Raw genomic sequence first — 23,149 nt, forward strand, 5'->3', positions numbered from 1 at the left:
ATTCTGCTCTCAGTGAACGGAGGTTTGTGCTGGCATTGACCCGTTGTGATGACTGTATTGATTTCACCAACAGTTCCCCATGGCTTCCTCCACTTCTTTTCACAGTGCACATCTGCATATTCATGACTCCTTTGAAAAACCGCACTTGTTAAAGTTTAAACTTCGCTGCAGGGCTGTGCTTTAATTAGCCTTTTAGGACAGCAGCTTTACTTAATTCTGTGTATGAATTGTATTCGTCAGATTTATTAGCTTGACTCTAAGACTCCCGATCCAAGAAAGATTTGACAGAAAATTGGGGTGTTTGGAGATTTCCCTCAGCCTGCAATATTCAGTTGATTTGATAGGCGATGAATATCTCTTGAAGATAACAGTAAATATATATTCTCAGCTGGCTTCCACAAAATATTTACTCAACGAATCCACTGTAGTTAAAGTTTGAAGCGTATTTTTCAGAGCGTGCTGAACAGTATGATTTTTTTTCTTTTTCTTTTTTCTTTTTTTGAAAAGGCTGATTGGCCGAACGTCTTCAAATGGCCACTGACTCATGGGTGCTCAGGCCTGTGATTACAGACACTTCAGAGAGGATGAATAGAGAAACATCAGTCTGGAGTTACATTTTACACTTTCATCTGCTGCACTTGACGGCCTGTTTTAAACCGAAAACCCAGCCGCTCTCAGTCTGCTGCATTCATGTTAAATTCAGACTCACAAACTCGTGTAAAAACTCGAAAGGCGGATTGCTCGCATACCTACCAATTTGTACTGGCTGTAAGTATGAGATGTAATATCAGAAACTCTCTGGATGTTGCGTCTCTTTAATGAAGTTCTCAGGACACCTCAGATTGGGGCTTCACTTCATTGTGGTATTATAAGACCAATGTCTCTAATACTCAATCACATCATGATTCATATAACACTTATACAAATCATCTTTGCAATCAAGTGCAATTACAAAGTGGAAAGTAACAGCCAGACAACCTGGTATGGAATATGATTTGGCAGCTCTGTCCTTCAGACAAGATGAATGAAAAGCAATTTATCAAAACTGCCTGTCTTGCCATTTTCCTTACCCAGGTCCTGTGAGGTCTGATTTTCCTTTCTGGAGTCTGACTTGTGTTACTTTCTTAATCCAGCCACCAGCATTTCCCCTTGTCATTACGCTGTGACTTAATTTAACAGAGTGATGGACTATACTGTATATACACTACATAGCCAAAAGTCCGTGGACACCTGACATCCAACATTTCATGCAAAATTATGGGCATTAATATGGAATTTGTCCACTCTTTCCTGCTATAACAACCTCCACTCTTTGGAGGAATGCTCTATACTAGATGTTGGAGTATTGGTGCAGGGATTTGCTTCCATTCAACCAGAAGAGCATTAGTGAGGTCGAGCACTGATTAGCTCGCAGTTGGCTTTCCAGTTGTTCCAAAAGGTGTTGGAAGGGGTTAAGGTCAGGGCTCTGTGCAGGCCAGTCAAGTTCTTCCACACTGATCGACAAAACCATTTCTATATGGACCTCGCTGTGTGCACGGGGGCATTGTAATGCTGAAACAGGAAAGGGCCTTCCCCAAACTGTTGCCCCAAAGTTGGAGGCACAGAGTCTAGAACGTCATTGCATTATAATTTGCCTACACTGGAACTAAGGGGCCTAGCCCATACCATGTAAAAACAGACCAAGGGGTGTCCAGATACTTTTGGTCATACAGTGTATCTGTCCTTTAAGGGTTTATACTGGGTGCACATAACATAACATAACATAAAATAACATAACACAACACAACACAACACAACACAACACAATATAATGATCTGAACAGGCCATTCAGCCCAACAATGTGCCCAGAATTGTACACAATACTCTAAGTGTGGTCTGACAAAGGTATTGTGGCCACACTTTAAACAGTGTTTCTGATGAAGGCTTTATGTAGCATATATATTGCCTTCATAAACATGACATAATGGCTTCATAAATCATACATAAGTTCATGTTTCATAAATGGTGGCATAATGGGCACATCACAGGCACAGTTCTGGCATACAGGAAGGTCTATTTTCCACTTAGTTTATTGACATACTATATTTATTTACACAGAACACACCCTTATCCAGGGTGAACTATAGTTTGTATTTGGCTGAGCTACAGTTTTCAATACATCTGAATGTTGCACATTAAAGCACTCTCCAAATTGCGCTTTAACCAGCGAACCTCCTGGTACAAATCCAGTCCCATAACCCCATGTTACCCCATTGTCTGACCATTGTGTTCCAACATTAATGAAGCATCGAGACTTGCACTGCCAAGCAAACACTTTTTTTTTTTTTGGGAACAAAGCACACACAACATGAGGTCAAAATGGCGCCGATCCAAAAAAAAAAGTCCTTCTAGTCTACAGAAGTTGCACATGGAGTATTTATAATTAATCATTCCCCATTTGTGCACTACACAGGCAAAAAAAAAAAAAAAACGGTGAAAAATGACTCTGTCCCTTGTGACGAAAGACGAAGCGTCGCTGCCACGAAGGAAAAGCAATCCTGAAGTGGAGGAGCTTGGACGAGGCAGGAGGCTCCACGCTAAGCGTTTAGCGGTGATTTATATGTGACTTCCCGCTGTACGGTTTCCCAGTAATGCTGCTGAGCGTTCGGCGCTGCTGACTCAATCTCGTCCTGGCCCGGCTGCGCTCGGCTCCCGTCCTGCCGATCGTCAGACGGACCGTAATGGCTGCTCGAGCAGATTTCCTCTAACGCGACGCCGTCCGATCAATTTATATGGCCCCATCCTGGCTGCGGCTTTTATTCGAGCTGATATCTGCGGCTTCTGACAATTAGCGTGCAATATCACACGACGAGTTTAATTGGAGAACATAAAAGAGCTTATTTGCCGTGGAACAGCGCCGATTTGATGCTCTGCGATTTCAAGCAGAGGTCGGCTGGGAAGGCTGGACGCTCCCTGCCAACGCTCAATTGCACGGCTGTAATCGACGATTACTTTTTATTTGTCTGCACGTAATATCCTGTGTGCACCTGATAAATGAAATTCACCTGCTTTATATATAACATAACATAACGTAACATAACCCAACACAACATGATGATGGGAACAGGCCACTCAGCTGAACAATGTCCCCAGACTTGCATACAATACTCTTAAATGTGGTCTGAGAAAGGTATTGTGGTCACACTTTAAACAGTGTTTCTCATAAAGGCTTAATATAGCATACAAAATGCCTTCATAAAAATGACATGCTGGCTTCATAAACCATACATAAGCAATGATCATGTTTTATAAACAGAGACATAACGTCTTGTTATGGCACAAGTTATGTAAGATGCAAGGCTAACTGTGACATAACTCATGATGTCATGAAACAATTCAAATAAACTGGAGGGAAGTCAGTCCTCTTTACTCCTGTTGCTATGGCAGTAAATATATCTCTCGCATTAAAAGTGTGCCACAATAACTAATAGCACTTAGTGATGAAAATGCCATTTAAATACTCTTACTTATTCTTGGCTCACAGGATGACATGAACCTTCAGCACTTCCAGGCTTGGTCATCCACTGGACTCCTGTGATGTTCCTGACTCTGCGCCACTTATGCTTTTGTGCAACATCTTGTGACTTTCCACCCTAATACCACAGTCATAACTTACATTGTATTTTCCTGCATGAAACAGTAGCTACTCCTTTCAGTGGCATATTGCTGTTCTGTGCAGTGCCGTGGGTCCTGCGTGCCACACTACTGCCGCTGTGACAGGAGTCACGGAGACGGCCTTCCCTCGGCTTGATTTCAATTGTTTCATGACATCAATTGACACCATGAGTTATCCCACACACATACAGCCTCTTCCTCAGAGACATACAGACAGACAGACGGACAGACAGACAGATGAGACACAGATGGACATATAGACAGACAGACAGACAGACAGACACATCACATTTCTGAAATGTAATACAAGGTGTTGTTTGAGCATAGAAAAAAGCTATACAGACCAACTCAATAAAAAGAAGGGAAAAAAACTGGGACAGATGGCAGATGGGAAGTCTAGTTCTGTCTTTCATTGTCTTTCAATGCATCCAATTTTCTTTCTGAAGGAGATTAATGCATTGAACTTTTGTTTTCAGATTCTCACCTCGCAGGAAGCGTAAGCCCCCTCACATGCCTCAGGTGTATTTGTGATATCATTAGCATAGAGGGTAGCAGAAACAGAGACAGGCACATCATTGCCTCTGAACAAACATCAGTTTTTTGCGCATCAGCTACGGCATCAACTGCACTGCTGCATTCAATCTTATTACCGTTTTCATAATATAGTTTTCTGAATCTGAAAATCATAGTGTCAGAAAAATGGCAGTATGTCAGTAACATATTGAGTGTTTCATTTATTTATTTTTCAAATACATTTGTCCAACTACAAATGAGTTACTTTACATTTGTCCACAATATATCTAACATTGTCTGGTTCAAAGTACTGACCCTGGCCTACACTACAGCCAACAGGACAATCCCTGCCTGGCTACAGGACATGATTCAACCCAACACGCCAGCTCAGCCACCCCGCTCTGCCGCAGCAGGGTGACTTACACTCCCTCCCATCCGGGTGAATGGGTCTCACTCATCCCGACCACAGAGCTTCTCCACCCTAGCTCCCTGTTCCTCTACAAACCACTCAGTCATTGCCCATCTTCCTCCATGGTCTATACCTGGACTAACTATGACTACTCTGCAATCCCAACCACTTGAGTCCTAATTTGTTCTTGTAGCACTTTCATGTTACACTTGTACCTCCATCCAGCACTTAGACTGCACTTGTATCCTTATCTTGATGTTGTAGCTCATCATCATGCCTCCTAGTTTGACTTACCATAACTTTCTGAACTAGCCTATGCTTACAGTGTGAACTGGACTTAACGTGTTCATGGCTATGTATAACTGTTATGTAATGGTGTTTTAGAGTTGTTCCAACGACCTTGGGTATGCACTTATTGTACGTCACTTTGGATAATGGCATCAGCCAAATAAATGTAATTGTTTGGAAATTCTGAACACAAAAGTTTCAGGGAACTGACAAAGAGACCGACACTAGGAGGTCTGCCTCTGTATAAAATCTATTCTGAAGGGTGTCAAAGAGGCCATATATTTTATTTTTTTGTTTTAATTAATCTTTCATATTTTCAAAAGACGCAAAGACTCCAGTAGTGAACATGTGGCATTGTCACAGTGTGGTGCACAAAGAAAACCGATATACAGTAATATTTTAAAAATGAACAATGCACAATACCTACATTTACATAAAGTAAATAGAAATGCAAGCAGGGGGTGGGAAGGGGGTGGTGGGGGGAGGGGGGGGGGGGCTCCTGCAAATGCTCCAGTGAGCTGAAAATAATGTCAACAAAAGCACTGCGTGCATATTTAATTAATTACATGCAAAGTCTAATGGATTTATGAATTATGTGAAAGCACAAAATTAAACATGCACGTCAGGGGACCGAACTTGGGCAGAGTGCACTGCGTTCGCATGCCTGAGACGCTAAAGAATATGGAGGCACTGATGGCCAAGCAATAAATAAATTAATAATGATAAAAAAACATAATCCAAGCCAGTTACTGTTCATGAACTATAAATGAAAGGGGATGTTTGTGCTCCCTTAGCGGTCTGTGAGCAGATATCGCTAGCCTACGGCTGGGCTCTTCTCCAGTCAGCCCGAGGGGATTATGGGTATGTTCGTGCCTTAGGCTGGGGGGAGGAGCAGGAGCAGGACTGTAAGGAGCAGCAGGTGACTGGGCAGGAAAAAGAAGAATTCTGGCAGGTGATTGGCTGCTTTCTCCAGCTCACACCGGCACCTGTGATGATGCGCAGGGGGCGCAGCAACGCGGGCACGCAGCACAGCAGGTATGCGGCTAGGCGATCATGCAGCACGGCAGTTACAACTCAAAAGCTCAGAACTGCAGAAACGGCAGAGCTGTGACTCTAAGGCCTGGGCATGCAGGGGAGAGCGGATCTGTTCGGTGACTGTGCGGGATGCTCAGGAAGCATTAGAGGCCAGTAAGACCTGTAAGTTCCATTCGCTCAGGTTTGATTGAGCAGGCCTGTTCTGAGGCGTCAGCAGGAAGTGACTCAGAAAAGCAGCTAATTGGCCGTCCCCGTCAGCTCGCTTCCTGCGGCGTGCTGCATACAAAGCTCTTTCTATAGCGCAGCGGAGGCTGTTCCGCTGTGTACATTCAGCCCAAAGGCTGCAATTAGCCGGCCCACAAGCAAGCGCTCACAGGACGTCTCCGTCCTCAGGTTCCAAAATGGCCGCTCCTTCCCTGACACCGGTGCAGTTTACCCTCTCCCTCTTCGCGACTGCCGCTGCCATGGGTACGGGTCGCTCTGCCATTTTACACCCTTTCTATTACACTTCACTGGCGTTAATGTTGACACCGGGGAGAGAGGGGAGATATGCTTTTGACAAGTTCACGGTCGTATGATCAGATACCTAAGCACAGTCATCTCTCACCAAAATCCTCTAAAATGGTTTTTCACGAAGACTACATAATGCCCTCACAAATAAAAGATGGTTTGTTGTTTGGTGCTAACATTAGGAACTGGGAATGAAAATCTATGGATATTCTCACAGACCTGACCATGGCTGCAATTTCTATCTGGTTTAGAGGCAATCTCGGTGTATAATTTAAAATAATAATTTAATTTTTTTATTTTCCCTTGTTTGCTTGTTTTTGTCAAAAACTGTGAACAAATACTTTTTATATCTGATTTTATTTTACCAACAAACTTATAATTAGCTACAACATTTAGCACATAAGTAGCAGTCAAAAAAGACATCATAAATGTGTGAAAAATATCAGCGACACAGAAATGTCTTACCCTTCAGATTCTGTATTTTTCTGTTAATTTGTTTTTGGCTTTTTCAAAATTAAAATACAAATGTAATGCCTTCCCCTCAACCATAAAGTACCCTTCCAGATATATTTTTAAATATAAATAAATTTATATTGAATAATAATTAGTTTAATATGGTTTTTCCACCAAAAATGTTCAATAAACTACTGAAAATGGTTTAGTAGCATCTCTACACCTTTACCCTCAATGAGAATGCCAGAATTTATGAACACGTAAATGAGCAACACTTGCTGCTGTGGTCCTGGGTTATATATGATGCACAGCATCTGGATTCAAAATCAGTTTCTTTGCGAAACCCATCGACTTCAGCACGAGTTTCTGGAAGCAGTCACCTGCAAAATGTGCATTACAAAGGTGGATTTCCTCTATGCTGTCATGTACATTGCAGGCATTTAGCAGATGCTCTCATCCAGAGCTCAAAGGTACAATAGCAGCGTTCTACCTGGGAACTGAACCTGTGACTCTGTTTGCTTTTTTCTTTTTTCTCAGTTTCTTGCCCTTTTTCTTTTTGCTACACTGTTTGTGTGTGGCAGTTCTCAGTAAAATGTGCTATACAAATAAAATAGAATGTAATTGAATTGAAAGGCATACAGGGGACCCCATAAGGTCAAAAGGACTATATTTAGAACATTCTATACCAAATCTGGCCAGAGACCTCCCACAGTACCTCCAAGGAACACTAGGGGTCCGCGGACCCCCTGTTGAACACCCAGGCCCTAAATACTTAGCAAGTAAAGGACCATGCCAAAGATGGATTTGGTATTGTTGTTCCTCTAGTGATCTATTGATTGTTGGAAGAAGTTATTTTGTTTTGTTGTGACTAATTATTCTGGCTGAATTTACAGAGCAACTGTACACAACAATGCAAGTTCACTTTATATTGGTCCACAGTACAAAGAAAGTTTTCGCAAATATACTCGTACAGATTGCTGAAGTAAGCTCATAGTGTGAAATTAAATGTGGGAAAGAAAGGGTCACCAAAATAGGGAGACTCACTCCTCAAAGGTTGACCCAACAAAAAATGCATTTAGAGCCCTCAATAGATAAACTCACTTTACTGAAGGATTGAACACCTCTCCTCCCACTTTACTGAAGAGCTGAACACCTCCTCTCCTCCCGCTTTACTGAACGGCTGAACACCTCCTCTCCACCCACTTTACTGAACGGCTGAACACCTCCTCTCCACCCACTTTACTGAAGAGCTGAACACCTCCTCTCCACCCACTTTATTGAAGGGCTGAACACCTCCTCTCCACCCACTTTACTGAAGAGCTGAACACCTCCTCTCCACCCACTTTACTGAAGGGCTGAACACCTCCTCTCCACCCACTTTACTGAAGAGCTGAACACCTCCTCTCTACCCACTTTACTGAAGGACTGAACACCTCCTCTCCACCCACTTTACTGAAGGGCTAAACACCTCCTCTCCACCCACTTTACTGAAGGATCGAACACCTCCTCTCCACCCACTTTACTGAAGGATCGAACACCTCCTCTCCACCCACTTTACTGAAGAGCTGAACACCTCCTCTCCACCCACTTTACTGAAGAGCTGAACACCTCCTCTCCACCCACTTTAATGAAGGGCTGAACACCTCCTCTCCACCCACTTTAATGAAGGGTTGAACACCTCCTCTCCACCCACTGAAGAGTGCTCTTCTGCATGCAGAAATGGGCAAAATAGCTGCAAAATGGATGGGGGAAAAGCAGGCCTCCATCCAAACCATATGACAGACCCAGGTCATATCTCATAACTCAAACGCTATCCTTCAGCAAATCAGGTCAAATATTCAGAGCGATTCTCACCATTCATATTTGATATTGCACTGTATAAAACAGATCAGTGTAATCTGAGTAATTTGGAGTTTAATAAGGCCCTATTGAATGCTTCTCTTCTTGATCACAGCCTCTTATACTTTCTCGGAGTACGGGGAACATTTTTGTTGTGCTATGCATTCATTTGGCATGAGGTAGGAAGCATATTCCCGGGGAAAGATGTCCCTGAGTATTCCGAACAGCTGTTTCCTGGAGAAGGAAAGGCATTAAACTCGAGAAGCAGCGGGATCTCCCTCCCGCAGCGTTCCCTCCCAGCCCCGAGCCGTCATCCCTCAGCCGAACGGCCGTCATTGCACACCTGCAGCCCGTCGCTAGCTTGGGGCCGAGCGCGGGGTGGAGGGGGGGTGGGGGGGTGGGGTGGAGGGGGGGGTCGTGGCGGGAAACGGCCGCGAGACAGGAGCGTGCGACCGCGGCCGAGCGAAGCTCCGCTCGTATTTCACCCCGGCCTTTGTTTGGGTGTCACGCCCAGAATCGGAGAGAAGGAACATAATGGTTTGTTCAGTCTGGGCTTCTAATGGTCATGGGTTGTACATCAATCACGGCCCACAGCCTACAGGCTGCAGAACATCATTAGAGAAATGGAGAATTATGAGCACTTTATTACACCCCGTACCCGACGCATAGTTCCAGATGGGTTCATCAGCCTGGCACGGTGTAATCTATCTGGCCGTAAATAAGCCCTTATAAGCTGAAGTCGTACCACCCACCTTCAAACAGAAGGCCATTTAACCTTTACAATAAGACTCAGGCCTGCCCAGTATTTATATGGCTACTTCCCATCATCTAATCCTGTGAAAGGTTCCGGAGTGACAAAACTGCAAACTAATCTTGACGCAAGCAACTTTTAGCACAGTTTGGATAATGCCCTTGCAAAAGTTCTAAAGTACTTATTCATGAATGATGATAGCGACAAGACGTCTGTCCTCATTTTGCATTGTTTAAGTCCAGGATGCAACACGATTGATCGCATTATTCCCCTGAGATGGGACACGAGGCGCAGAAAAATTCTTGCTTAGTTTGTATCTTTCCAGACTGACATACATTGTCTATATAGCAAACTTCAGGTGTACCACAGGGATCAGTTTTGGGGTAAACACCGTTTAACGTCTGTGTGACTGTGGGGTTGAGATCTACTGATATGCAGATGGACACTACATTAATTTGCAGGCTTGTCCTAAGTTTGTCAACTTCCACTGCATACCTGTTCCTGACATAAACAGCTGGAAGTAGTTATATTTTCATAAATTAAATACAGAAAAAACATAATGTTCCTTGCGAATGAATGAATGAATGAATGATTCCCATTAGCATTCCAGCAGTGTCTTTTAGTGGTAGGCTAAAAGGAGCAAGAGAAGATTTTCCCATCATCTCTACTATAATTCCATGAGTGAGTCTTATCTGTCTTCAGCTAATAGGCTTATCATTAGATAAATGGTAATATTTTGAAGACTTTTAGATATGGCAAATAGCACTCAAATCTGTAATGGGTTCAGACTAACAGACTCCTACCGAACATGACCAATTTCTCAGCGTATGTGGTGCAGAAAGGCTTTTTGGCAGGAGAAACTCAGGTGTGAAATGAAGGAAAATGATTGACAGGAATTCACATTTTGGCAGCCATGCCCAATAAACGTGTACATATAAATATACCGGCTGACCAGTATGACAGTGTGAAGCTGTATCTAAATTACATGCTTTCACCAGAGGTCATAGGTTCACCACACAAACACACACATGCACACAAACACACCCATGCACACACACACACACACACATACACATGCGCACACACACCCACACACATTTAGAAGTACGTATGTGTACTCATGCACACTTTCACACACACACACACACACACACACACACACACACAGAAATTTATAAGTATATATGTACACTGATTCACATACACACGCACACACACACACACACACACATTTAGAAGTATGTATGTGCACTCATTCACACTTTCACATACACACACACACGCATTTATAAGTATATATATATATATATATATATATATACGCTCATTCACACACAAACACACACACACATTTAGAAGTATGTATGTGCACTCATTCGCACTTTCACATACACACACACACACACATTTATAAGTATATAAGTACACTCATTCACACTTTCACATACACACACACACACACACACATTTATAAGTATATAAGTACACTCATTCACACTTTCACATACACACACACACACACATTTATAAGTATATAAGTACACTCATTCGCACTTTCACATACACACACACACACACACACACATTTATAAGTATATAAGTACACTCATTCACACAGCCATATTTGTGCATCAAACATAAAAAAAACACAGAACAACGCTGTTCCCCAATGACAGGGAGCTGATGAGAGCAGACGCAAGGCGCACGTTACTCATCATAATTCACTCATAAAACGTGTTGAGCGGCATGAGGCTCAACTGCTGTTTTCCCATTTATTGCTTCTCTGGTCATTATCAGCCTTTGTTGGACAAAAATTATTATTAGAGGAATAAGAAGATAAAAAAAAAAACACAGGCGACATATTCAGTATTAACTACGGTATTGCCTCATCTTCTTCTGAGTCGCTGTGATTGTTAAAAATTAAAATTCAGATGAAAGAGCGCTAAGACTGCATGACTCTGCAGAGAATATTCAGCGTTTGGCACAGAGATAAAACTAAACAGCCTTTTTCTGGAAGTGAACAAAGCAGTAAGGCTTTCATGGGAACACAAAAAGAAAAGCAATCAACTGTTGACCATTGCAGCATTGCTAATGCCCTATCAACACTTGCAGTTCTTGGTGACAAATACCTGATTTTGTGTCAAATCTTGGTCTAAAGAGTGCAATCAAATTTTTATGTTATTTTTCCAAGTATGGTTGCCCTGCTGTTATCAGAACTGAGTGCAAACACTCCAGAATACATCTTCTCCTGCCACTAATATTCTACTGACACATGACATCCCATAATAAGCACGCGGGAGTCATGGGATACTCTGTTGTCTGTGGTTTGTCAGTTTGGTTGGAGCACTGTGTAAAATAACTGGAGGAATGTAATCTCAATCTAAATGCACAGAACAGGATATGCAGCTCATGAGAAACCAAGTGCAAACTGAGGACCGTGTGTATTGGGAATAGAGAAATCTGATTTGTCTGCCCTATTGGATATGAGTAAAAAACAGGGCCTATCATTCACAGCTTTGTCCTCTCATTGGTTTACCAGCTCCCTGACACATGCCAATTACTACGACAAGAAACACACCCAATATCAAACAAATCCAGAATGTCGCGTTACATTTAAACAAAATGAATATTTTTCTAATTGACTCCATCTGTTCAGCTGTCAGATCAGTTGAGGAAATACAGAAGCTCCCAAATGAATGACAGCCATTCTCATTCTTATTGGTCCCTATATTTCAAATTCATTAGCAGAGTAATTTTGCTGTCTAATATGATTAGTTTAACTGAGTAAAGACAGAGCAAAATTGCCTTTTTTTCCTTTTCAGGTAGTCCAATAGGAAATGCCTAATTTGTGAATTCCTGGTGGACTTTGGCTAGAAAGGTCATCCTAGCCTCCGTTAAACTCAATGACACAATTAGAATGCGATTTCACCAGAATGTTTACAATATGATTGTTTCCTTATGTCAGAATAACAAGAAATGTTAATAGTCATAAAACAGGCCTACAGGCTTGCGCACCATCTGGTCAGATCTAATCGCAAATATCTACGGGCCTTTTACATCACGCCGAGTCCAGGCACGGTGGGCTCAAAGCTGACAATCGAATCCGGACTGCCGTGGCGTAATCTGGAGCCGTACCCCGGAACCTGGAGCCGTACCCCGAAAGCTGCCAGATTCATTACGGGCTCGGAACGAGGAAAGCGGCCACGGGAGACGCAGCGGAGCGCGAGCGCTCGAAACGATCATTATCCACCGCCGCCGCCACCGCCGCCTCGCCCGCCAACTTCCCAGCCGCAGAGAAAACTCGCGCCGGAAGGGGGGGGGGGGGGGGTGTGCACCGGGGGACCCTGAGCCGAATACATTCGCACCGTGCGTTTACACACTCGCCTTTCCCACCGCACGTTTACACACTCGCCGTTCCCACTGTGCGTTTACACACTCACTATTCCCACTGCACGTTTACACACTCGCCTTTCCCACCACACGTTTACACACTCACTATTCCCACCGCACGTTTACACACTCACCGTTCCCACTGTGCGTTTACACACTCACTATTCCCACTGCACGTTTACACACTCACTATTCCCACCGCACGTTTACACACTCACCGTTCCCACTGTGCGTTTACACACTCACTATTCCCACCGCACGTTTACACACTCACTATTCCCACCGCACGTTTACACACTCACTATTCCCACCGCACGTTTACACACTCACTATTCCCACCGCACGTTTACACACTCACTATTCCCACCGCACGTTTACACACTCGCCTTTCCCACCGCACGTTTACACACTCACTATTCCCACCGCACGTTTACACACTCGCCTTTCCCACCGCACGTTTACACACTCACTATTCCCACCGCATGTTTACACACTCGCCTTTCCCACCGCACGTTTTCTGTCTTAAATCAACGGGGTGCCACAATAAATGAATAAAAGAATAAACCGCGAATTAAAAGTTATCTTCCATGTGCGATATGAACAAAGGGAGGGGGTCTGAATGCAGGTCGATGGAGATGTAAGATGGCTGATTTTCACCTGATCGCATCCTGACATTCAACTAGAGGCGGCTGCTTTGCAGTTTCATTATGTCCCTTCTTCCTCTCTCCAGGGAGATAGAATCTGCCAGGTGGGCCAGGTAATTGATAGTGTAATGGTCCAGAAAGAGCAGGAGCCCTGGCCATTACGAGCTCCAGTACAGCAAGATATAGACGTCTTATAGGCCCATTTATGTCCGCTGAGTTCGGAAAACAAGAATGCAGGATTTTAAACCCAGCCACAGAAGTATTTCTCAATTAATCGAAGGAAGGAAATGATACGTTTGTACGGCGGCCATTTTGGGACATTAAACATAAGCCAAATCAGCTTAGCCCCTCGTCTGTTATATCCTGACCCGAAACTCAGCCATCCGAAACATTCTCATACCACAGTGGAAAAAGCATCACTTCACGAGGTGTCTGCCAATTCCACGGCAACCTAAACACTGTCATCCAAATACCGCTGATATTGAGCTTAGGGTCCACAGCACCACAGGCCAAGTCATTTATTTATTTTTTACTTTTTCCAGCAAACTCAATTTTATTTTATTTTATTTTTTCAAAATATAACTCCAGGTAGTACAGTGTCCTTTTACTCTTTTTGTGACTGATCAGACATTTTCTCAAATGCTCCACGCTGTAGATTGAAGCATATATATATTCCCAGAGACAGAATTATCAGGCACATGCAGCTAGACTAGGAAACTAGACAGCTACTGTATCTACTTAATACAATAAATTCAGTCCAATAAAATAAAGAAATTGGCATACTTACCTCACTATCTTCAGTACAAGCCTGAAAAGATTATCATATACAATGTCTGGTACTTTAATAATGTTTTCTTTGTTTGGCTAAGTCCAAAAATAAATGTTTGATTGACATGTGCAAGGCATTATTGTAGCCAGCTTGAACAGGCTGTTTCATTGGTAGATCATGTTGAATATGACTAATTGTGTAATGAGTGTGGTATAATTACGGTGCAGTTCATATCAACAGGCCTTACATCCAAATGTGTTCAGGGTCTACACAGTCAAAGAAGTGTGAATAACGAACCTCAGAGACTAAACGAGTCTAATATATATCAAGCATTCTCTATCATGGCAAACTGTACTCTGACATAGTTCATTTAACATTGGAGATTTTTATTCCCAGGTGAATTAAGGTCTGGCACTTCACTTGGATTACTTCAAACTTAGTCTGGGGGTGTAACCTGGAAACTATTACAATGCACAGGCGATTCACTGTTAACAATAACACCTGGGGATGGTACTTATGTCATATTTAAAAACTAAACATGTTTTCAAACATACTGGAAATAATTTGGAGTAATAATAGAGCTTGCACACTGGCAAAATGTCAGGGAAACCCAGTTCTGAATTTCAATTTGCCTGCAGATTATTTATTTATTTGTTATCAGTTAATTTATTTATCTACCTATTTATTGTTTCAAATCTGCATGTTCTCTGGAGAATCGGTGACATTTTGTCAGCAAATATCTGTCTGACAAAATGGAACACGCGGCAAAGTTTTTGAACAGCCTTTGATTCATCACGGACTAATTACATATTGCATAAGGTCCACATGTCGGATAATGGCCTACGCTTTTCTTTCTCCCATAATTGACCAAGGATATGTGAAAACATTAAAACTGTAAGTAAACCTGTGTCAGTCTTGATGGAACTGTCTGCTGACTGCAAATGATAATAAATGGTAGCATCACAACATGGTGATTTGATTTTGAGCTCTGCTATTAAGAGCCAGAAATGACTGTAAATCAGTAAGTGGAAAATTATTCAATAACGCAGACGCTTCCCTGAAATTGAGGCTTCTCATATGTCAGAGCTCGGCTCCTTAATAATCATTATTGTTATAACCACTTGGCAGAATAAGGAATTAGGGTGAATCGGGTCATTAGTTAACTATAAACCTTATTATAACAAATGCACATCCGTTGTTATCCATTGTTAAGGACGAGGACACACACACACACACACACACACACACTTTAATAGAAAGTAATGCACATAGCACCTTATGGATCACAATAAAATCACCATTGCTATTTGCCCTTATGTTATTGGAAGTCAGCCAATCTAGTTCCACCATAAATGTAAATTTAGTCTATCTAAACTAGGCCATCCAACTGGAGGCAAGGAAAAAAAGCTTTGCTCAAATAACTCCAGAAACCTTGCATTACGATAAATAAATTTTGTATGTGATGAGACCACTTTCATGTATTTTTTGGGCTAGCAATCTTATATGGCTACAGAGCAGTCAGCTCTGGCGATTTTTCTGAACTGTTACAGCGACAGGTGCTAAGGTCAGTTAGGCTTAAAATATATACTGTAGGGTAATGAGCATGTTGGTTTTGACAATCAGTCTGTCATATACTAATCATGTAATTATATATCCCTGTGCAATATGTATTTTTATAATTTCATAAGTCACATCAGGACATTAATCCTCTCTTCTGAAAGCAGAGTAGCTCCTGTTTATTGTAAGATGAAAATATGCACACTTACAAAAGTACTAGGGTGGGCGTTATTTTATTTCGGCTCTGTTGCACTGGACACGGGTGTACTGATGCAGAGAATGCGTCTCTGCCAACTAGAACCGGTCTCTGAATGCTTTATCTGAGGCTAACTGGCCAATCCCATCAATCAAGGTACGGTAAACTGAATTATTTTTTTATGATACACACAATGGAGAAAATCTCCACAGTTAAAAAAATAAAAAAACACACAGACAAAGTGATCATGGTACAAGATTCTTTGTTGCGTTGTTACAGCCAAAGATTGCGGAAATACGCACATGCACACCTCACTCTATTAACATGTTTTAAAGTGCATTAAAGATAACCTGACTAGGTTTGAAAGATGCTGAAAATAAAACTAAATTACGCATTAAAATTTATTTTATTTTATTGTTTAAAAAATTTATTTTTTAAGCAATTAACCTCATCAGTGGCACGAGCCCCCTTGTCCACCTGTGTGCGCGTTCTAGGTGTGTGGGCTTTAATAGCTCACACATGGTGATACACATTTTCAGATAACAATGTACCTACACTGTCATAGTATTGACCAAGTCACGTAGCCCAATATTCCCAGTCGATTTGGGGGCTGTAACGTGTTGTGATAATAAAAAATGGCTTCGTTTAGTTCAGTTCGCTTCCCGGCTGAATACCTGACAGGTCGCGTTTTAATGTGGAATTTCCAGCATATCTGCCTACTTTGAAAATATCAATGAGTTGATTGCGCACACGTCCTCTAGGCTACCCTGTGGATACTCTGAAGGTTTACACTCGTCCGATGTTTCACGTTTTTTTTCTTTTTTTTTACCGAGAAAGAGCGGATGCTTTAGCATAGTCGCGGTGCACATCGTTCGCATTAGGCTGTCTAGAATTCGGACTTAATTATGACTAGGCTACATTTCGGAAGGTCGAGAAAGTGGTGAACTGTGAAAAATATTTTCTATTTTAAAATGAATGTGAGTGGGTTCGAGGGCAAGGAGGAGCTCAATAGCAGGGTGGAGAAACGCTTGGAAAGGGAGGGTGATTTCGCCGCCTTATCAACAACACATCACTGACTGTGAACAACGCCGGGTCCCCTGACTCTGCGTGAGACTATTTGAGGATGTATTCGAGGAAGGCGACTCCTCTGCTTTTTGGGTTTCTCGCCTGAAATCGTTTTCTTTTCGGGATTTTGGAACGCAGCGAAGTCAAGAGTATTCGTGGATGCTTAATTTCAGTGACGTTAAAAGGCTTTCCCCCCCCCCAAAAAAAAACCATGTCAAAGTGAATATGGCAGGCATTCAGGTTACTCTGATGCAATTGATGAAGCACGTTTGAGGTGAGTCTGATATTAATGACTAATAATAAAGGTTTAAGAATAACTTAGACATAACTTAAATGTGAGTAAACTTTAAACTCTGACAGATTCCAGTTGCGCATTATCAATACTAACTCATTATGATTGTTTAACCCCATGCCATATTAAATGCAGCGAAGGTTTCTGCAGAATGGCATCGAGAAAGGAGATTCATTGTTATGTGTTTAATTTACAAGCAAGTCGTTTAGATTGTCTATTTGAATATTTTGTTATTTTTGATAATGCGATCCAGGTTAGGTTTCAGAATGAGCGAAGATAGCGTGCGCTGTAGTGCTGTTCCGATAGCTAATGTGTGAGTGACGCTTTAAAATAAACATCAACAGCTTGTAATTTATATGATAGGCTAGTACGCAAGTGTCTTTCTGGTTATTACCTACCCATGCTTATAACTGTACATGTTCTTTCCTCGTTCTTCATGTGTGCTGTTACGCAAAATGCAAAATACTGCTCAGAAAATGTTGTCACGTATTACGTGGCTTTTCATAATACAAATCTCACGCACGAAAAAGTTACTTGAAAATTACAGTCGTATTGAGAAAACCTAACCTCTTTTTTATTGGTACACCGGTTGTTCTGATCGAGGTATGTAGTGACAAACGATCCCATTATCCCATTATAACTATGAAATGCAATCAACTCCCTTAGAGCATATACGACAGCTGCATGTACAACAGCGTGCATTCCTGAGTGATGGCACGTACCAATGTCTTATTCCACTTCGTTTTGGTGATTGCCCCTCCAGACCAGCTTCTGCTGGAGGATGCAGGATGATTCCCGTTCCAAGATTGAAGGGTCTGTTACAGCCTTGGGTCGTCGGGGGAGAGGCTCCCGCCTGGGTCGCCAGAATCCCGCCCACTTCGGGGCTTTACGTGCTGGGTGCCACGCCCCCTCCGGTGCTTATCTCCTCCTACGCGCCCCCGGTCCTGCTCGCTGCGTCTGGATGGCAGCTCACCTGTGAACCGTTTCTGCCTTTGATGCCAGTGCCGTTCAAACCAGAACCAGCTGTCCATCAGGTATGAAACAGCTCTATGGATCTTTCAAAAACAAGCATGCAGGTCCTGCAGAGTATTTTGCTGCTTTCAGCATGGATCAGTCATGGCTGACTGGGAAAATGGTGTTTTCTTCGTTACAGCTTGTCAACATAAGCAGCTTTAGAATTTTTGATGTGATTGACAGGCGCTCATTAAAAGAGATGTGTGGAAGTATGTGTTGGTGGTTTACTCTTGTTGTAGTGACACACTCCTGAGGCAGCCGAACTGCTAACAGTGAGTTCATGTTTAGCGCTGTTGTTAGTTCAGCCACCTCTCCCCCTCGGGGCCCGACTTCCAGCCTTGCCAGATCCCTGCCGTCGCAATATTGTCACAAGCAGTGCAAAAGCCTGTCTCCCAATTTCTGCCAGGAAGCGATCCCTCCTCCACCAGCCAATACCAATTATTATTTAAAATTGTACATTTACTCTGTAGTTAACTTCACTGACTGCTTGGTTCTGGCCACAAGCAAATGGGCTGCCCCTTTGAGCTGGGTTCTGCTCAAGGTTCTGTTGTGGGCTGGGTTCTGCTCAATGTTCTACTCTGAGCTGGGTTCTGCTCAAGGTTCTACTGTGGGCTGGGTTCTGCTCAATGTTCTGCTGTGGTCTAGGTGCAACTCAAGGTTCTGTTTTGAGCTGGGTTCTGCTCAATGTTCTGCTGTGGTCTAGGTGCAGCTCAAGGTTCTGTTTTGAGCTGGGTTCTGCTCAATGTTCTGCTGTGGTCTAGGTGCAGCTCAAGGTTCTGTTTTGAGCTGGGTTCTGCTCAGTGTTCTGCTGTGGTCTAGGTGCAGCTCAAGGTTCTGTTTTGAGCTGGGTTCTGCTCAATGTTCTGCTGTGGTCTAGGTGCAGCTCAAGGCTTTGTTGTGAGCAGGGTTCTGCTGAATGTTTCTCCCCACATTTAAGTATTTTTTACTTGCCACTGTTTCCCTAGTCTGACACCGAGGGAGCTATGTAAAGCCGCTTTGTGACAGTCTGTGTTGTAAAAAGTGCTATATGAATAAAATTTCATTGAAACTGAATTTATAAGTCTTTTATGAGTACAGGGTCTGAGGAAGGTGTGACAATGCAGTGGCCAATTATAACTCCTGCCACATGACTTTAAAATGAGTGGCAGCTCTACTGCCATGGTGCACTTTAATTCTCTTCACCCAGGATTATACTGTAATTTATCACCCGACCTGTCCAAACAGCAGAAAAGCACTGCCTTTCTAAGCATTTGTTCTGTAATTGGTAACATGCCACTCAAGCCTGCTTATTGTACCGGGAAGTCCAAGAACAGCCAGCTTCTAGTGTACGGCCCCATCAGCTGCGTCTGCAGTGGCCAGGCGTTTTCCGCTAGCTTACGCCAGTTCTGATGCCGGTCCCCCTTAACGCCTGTATTGAGGTCAGGTTTTGCTGGCATGGAGTCATGGAGAGAGGAGAGAAGTCATTGGTTTTATTCTGAATTTGCATTGCAGCTCACCTGAGCATTGATAGAACAGACCCTCTTACAGTTTACATAAACAGCAGTATGTAGTAATGGGCAGGGCTTGAAGTGGAAAAAATAAGTGTCGGCTCTCTGAGGGTAACCTAGAAGCCCTGGTACAGGGTACCGGTCTGTTCTGGGCCAGTTCAAACACCGGTACGACCACAAACTACAACAGTCTGTTACTGGGGAGAGAATATGGTTGGACAGGGGCTGAAAAGAGTCCTGGGAGCTTAAAATAAGTGCAGTAGTACGCGAGTATGCAAGTAAAAGCCGTGGTACTCCAAAGAGGATAACGTAGAAGTGTTCGGTATGGCGTACCAGTGAGTACCAGTCCACCTCCAGCACTGGTAATGCGTCATGCAGCTGTTGAGACAACAGCGGCAACATAACATAATCATACGGTAACAGCATAATAATAGCAGGATCTAGAATGAGCCCTTCTTACCTTTAAGCTGGTGATTATTTTCTGACTGCTTTTAAGACATTTAGGATTCTTTATCAGTCAAGCAATGTACAGTATTAACTGAATAATAAATACCAATAGGTATAGCAACTTTTGTGTGTGATTTTTCTTTATATCATAAAAAGTTTATTAAATTGTGTTGAATATTCTGGTTATCTGAGTTAATGGATGAATGTAATCGACACGTCATTCTCCGTGCCAGAATTCCTGCAGCTTCGATTAATTAAAAATTAATTTGAATTGATGTTGTTGCATTGCTTTAAGCTAGTATGACACACAGTTAAAATAAGCATGTAAGCTAAAAATGTAGCCTACACATTCAGTCGATTTATATTCAGTTCCATTCTCTAACATGACTTGAAGAAAGGTAATGTTGCAGTGAGTGGCATCTTTCTGATACTTACTGATGGATTATTCAATGTTGGAATTCTTGCAAATCGAGCGACATGAATGAGAACAGGATAAGACTTGTGATTGGTTTAAAGGTGAGGGCACTGAAGGTCCAGTTGTAAATATTGTTCAATGGCAGCTAGGACACAAGCTAGTCCATACTTGCCTCATATGTGTTAAAAAGTATATTTGCTGTATTCAGGAGCTTTTCTGACAAAGACACGTGACCACATTGACCTGCTTATAAATGGCTCAGTTATGCAGGAATGGATAGGAAATTGGTGAAGAGGAAATTGGTGAAGAGCAAAACAGGTTCAATAATAAATGAAAAATACAGATGACAAAATTTGTGGTAGATGCTCACTGGTTGCATTGCATAACATTCTGTGTAGTCATGCTCTGAGAATTTACAGTTAAAATGTCTTTTGACATTGGTGCAAAAGCCCATTCCTGGGTCTTGGGTTGACTCCCAAATTCATTTGAAATTTGAAGCTTACACAAGAGTATTCGTTTATAGGCAGGCTCGACTTCTTATACAGCATTATTGTTGAGGAGCTAGACAGACCTTGCCAATATTTTTTTTAAAAAATCAGTTTGATTCTTATTTTCCTGGTATTTCAGTTTTGGAGAGGCTGGTGGTGAGATTCTATATTTCTCCAACTTTAAACTCCCTGTGAAACATTTGACACTTATATTGTTTTGGATACTTTAGTCCAAAAACACTCCATAAATGAGCTCTTTTTTTCACCCTTAGTGCCCTAAATATACTACCTAAAGTTCCTCCTGTAGGATTTTCATTAAAGTTTTTGTACATCTTTTAGAGCTTTGAGTATGTGCCCAACAGATTGCATGGAAATGCTTGGTATTGCTAGCACACGAGAACAAGAAGACACATGAGAAAGAAACAAATGCATTCGTGTAAATATGACCTCCATTGCAGTGTTTGACCTTTGTGATTTGTGCGTGCAATTTCTGTGCGTGGGCGGGATCATTACTGGCAATTTTATAATATCAAAGTATAATTATAATCCTAATTATGGCAGAACTTTTAGTGCCACAATTAGCATTCAGAATCTTTCACTCTGGACTTTTGTCTGCTTTTGTCAATTTGTGAAATGATAATTTGCAATGATGGATGGGAGGACAAGGATGATATTCTCTATAGAAATATGATAAAATATGCAAAATACATTTCTGTAAGACTGGCTGTACCATTCACCCTGGCCGAGAAGACCGAAGGATGATAATGATCTTGATCGTTTCATTTATAATTCCTTTTTTTTCTCGGTGATGATAATCAAGTAATGGATTAAATTCTCCGGGCCTCATTATGAAGATGGGAAAAAAAATATGGGGAAATTGGTTTGACTGATTCCGCTCTTTTGGACCCCTAAGAAATGCAGTTGAAATAGTGCTGAAATGGGTAATGAGAAATAATAGTCCCTGAAGTTTGAAGGCTTCTTCCTCTCTTGCCTCTTGCTTCGAGTGGGTTTGATAAGGAAGCGAACCCCTCTTTGTATGCAGTCCACTTCCCTAACCTGTAATTCAGGTTTAATCTAATATGTGGCCTGTATTCATTCAACATTGTACCTTTGGCTGAGATTCAATCAATATTTCCTCAGTAACTTTAACTGACAAGTACAAATAAAAGTATAATGATTGAAAATGAAGGACAAATGTTGACTGAATGCAGGTCTCTGTCTCTGTAGCCTCTTCGTAAAAATGACATAATAAAGTGACAGGCTGTTGACTTTAAAGTGAAAAGAAAAACCAGCCCAACAAGACCAGAATTGGGGACCCTTGTGCTTGGCAGTTCTATGGAGTAAGCAACACACTTGTTCCACCCACTACCTGGTACAGTTGAATTGAATTTGCATTAATTACATGGCTATTTCTGATAATTTGAGTTATCTGAAATGATACTTTTTAAAAATGATTGCTTAACAGGTTAATTTTATTGTACTGATGTTATTTCTGAGTGACTGAATTACAGGCGAAAAACAAGAAGGGTGCAGATGTTTTGGGCTGTGGATTGATGCCATCTTGGTGGCAGAATTTTAATGCTCATAATGATCAAACATGTGTTAAACATGGCTGTGTACCCATCAGGATGTATTTAGGCCAGCAGCCATACCACCACGCACTCTGTTCCTACTGACTGGCTGAAGCTAAGCAGGTGTGAGCTTGGTTCGCATGCATACTCAATCCTGGCCCTCAAATCCAAATCCAGGCCTGGTTTTCTTTTCTCCCAGGTAATTACCGTTACTGAACAATTAGCGCTGCTGCTCGGCCAGACTGTCTTTTCACCCGACTCCCAGCTAAAGGGAGGGTGGAAAACCAGCACGTCTCTGCTCTCAGTGACTGGATTTGGACAGGCCACAACAGCAGTAGTATCGCGGACTGAATCCCAGGGC

The 23,149-nt window shown here is 42.3% G+C and overlaps 1 protein-coding gene across 3 annotated transcripts in view; it reads left to right on the forward strand.

Moving 5' to 3' along the window:
* Nucleotides 1-5,778: 5,778 nt before the first annotated feature.
* Nucleotides 5,779-23,149, forward strand: part of LOC118217706 (transcription elongation regulator 1-like protein) — a 75,460-nt gene continuing 58,089 nt past the window's right edge. The window contains exons 1-2 of one of the 3 annotated variants that reach the window (XM_035399682.1): nt 5,779-5,900; nt 18,130-18,400. In XM_035399682.1, the coding sequence (XP_035255573.1) occupies nt 5,857-5,900; nt 18,130-18,400 (315 nt within the window). In that variant the 5' untranslated portion in view covers nt 5,779-5,856. Of the gene's footprint in view, nt 5,901-16,624; nt 17,349-18,129; nt 18,401-23,149 lie in introns of those variants that run through there. The other 2 variants (XM_035399683.1, XM_035399684.1) reach the window with 2 other exon arrangements.

This window comes from Anguilla anguilla, chromosome 18 (assembly GCF_013347855.1).
Source record: "Anguilla anguilla isolate fAngAng1 chromosome 18, fAngAng1.pri, whole genome shotgun sequence".
Taxonomy (NCBI): Eukaryota; Metazoa; Chordata; class Actinopteri; order Anguilliformes; family Anguillidae; genus Anguilla; species Anguilla anguilla.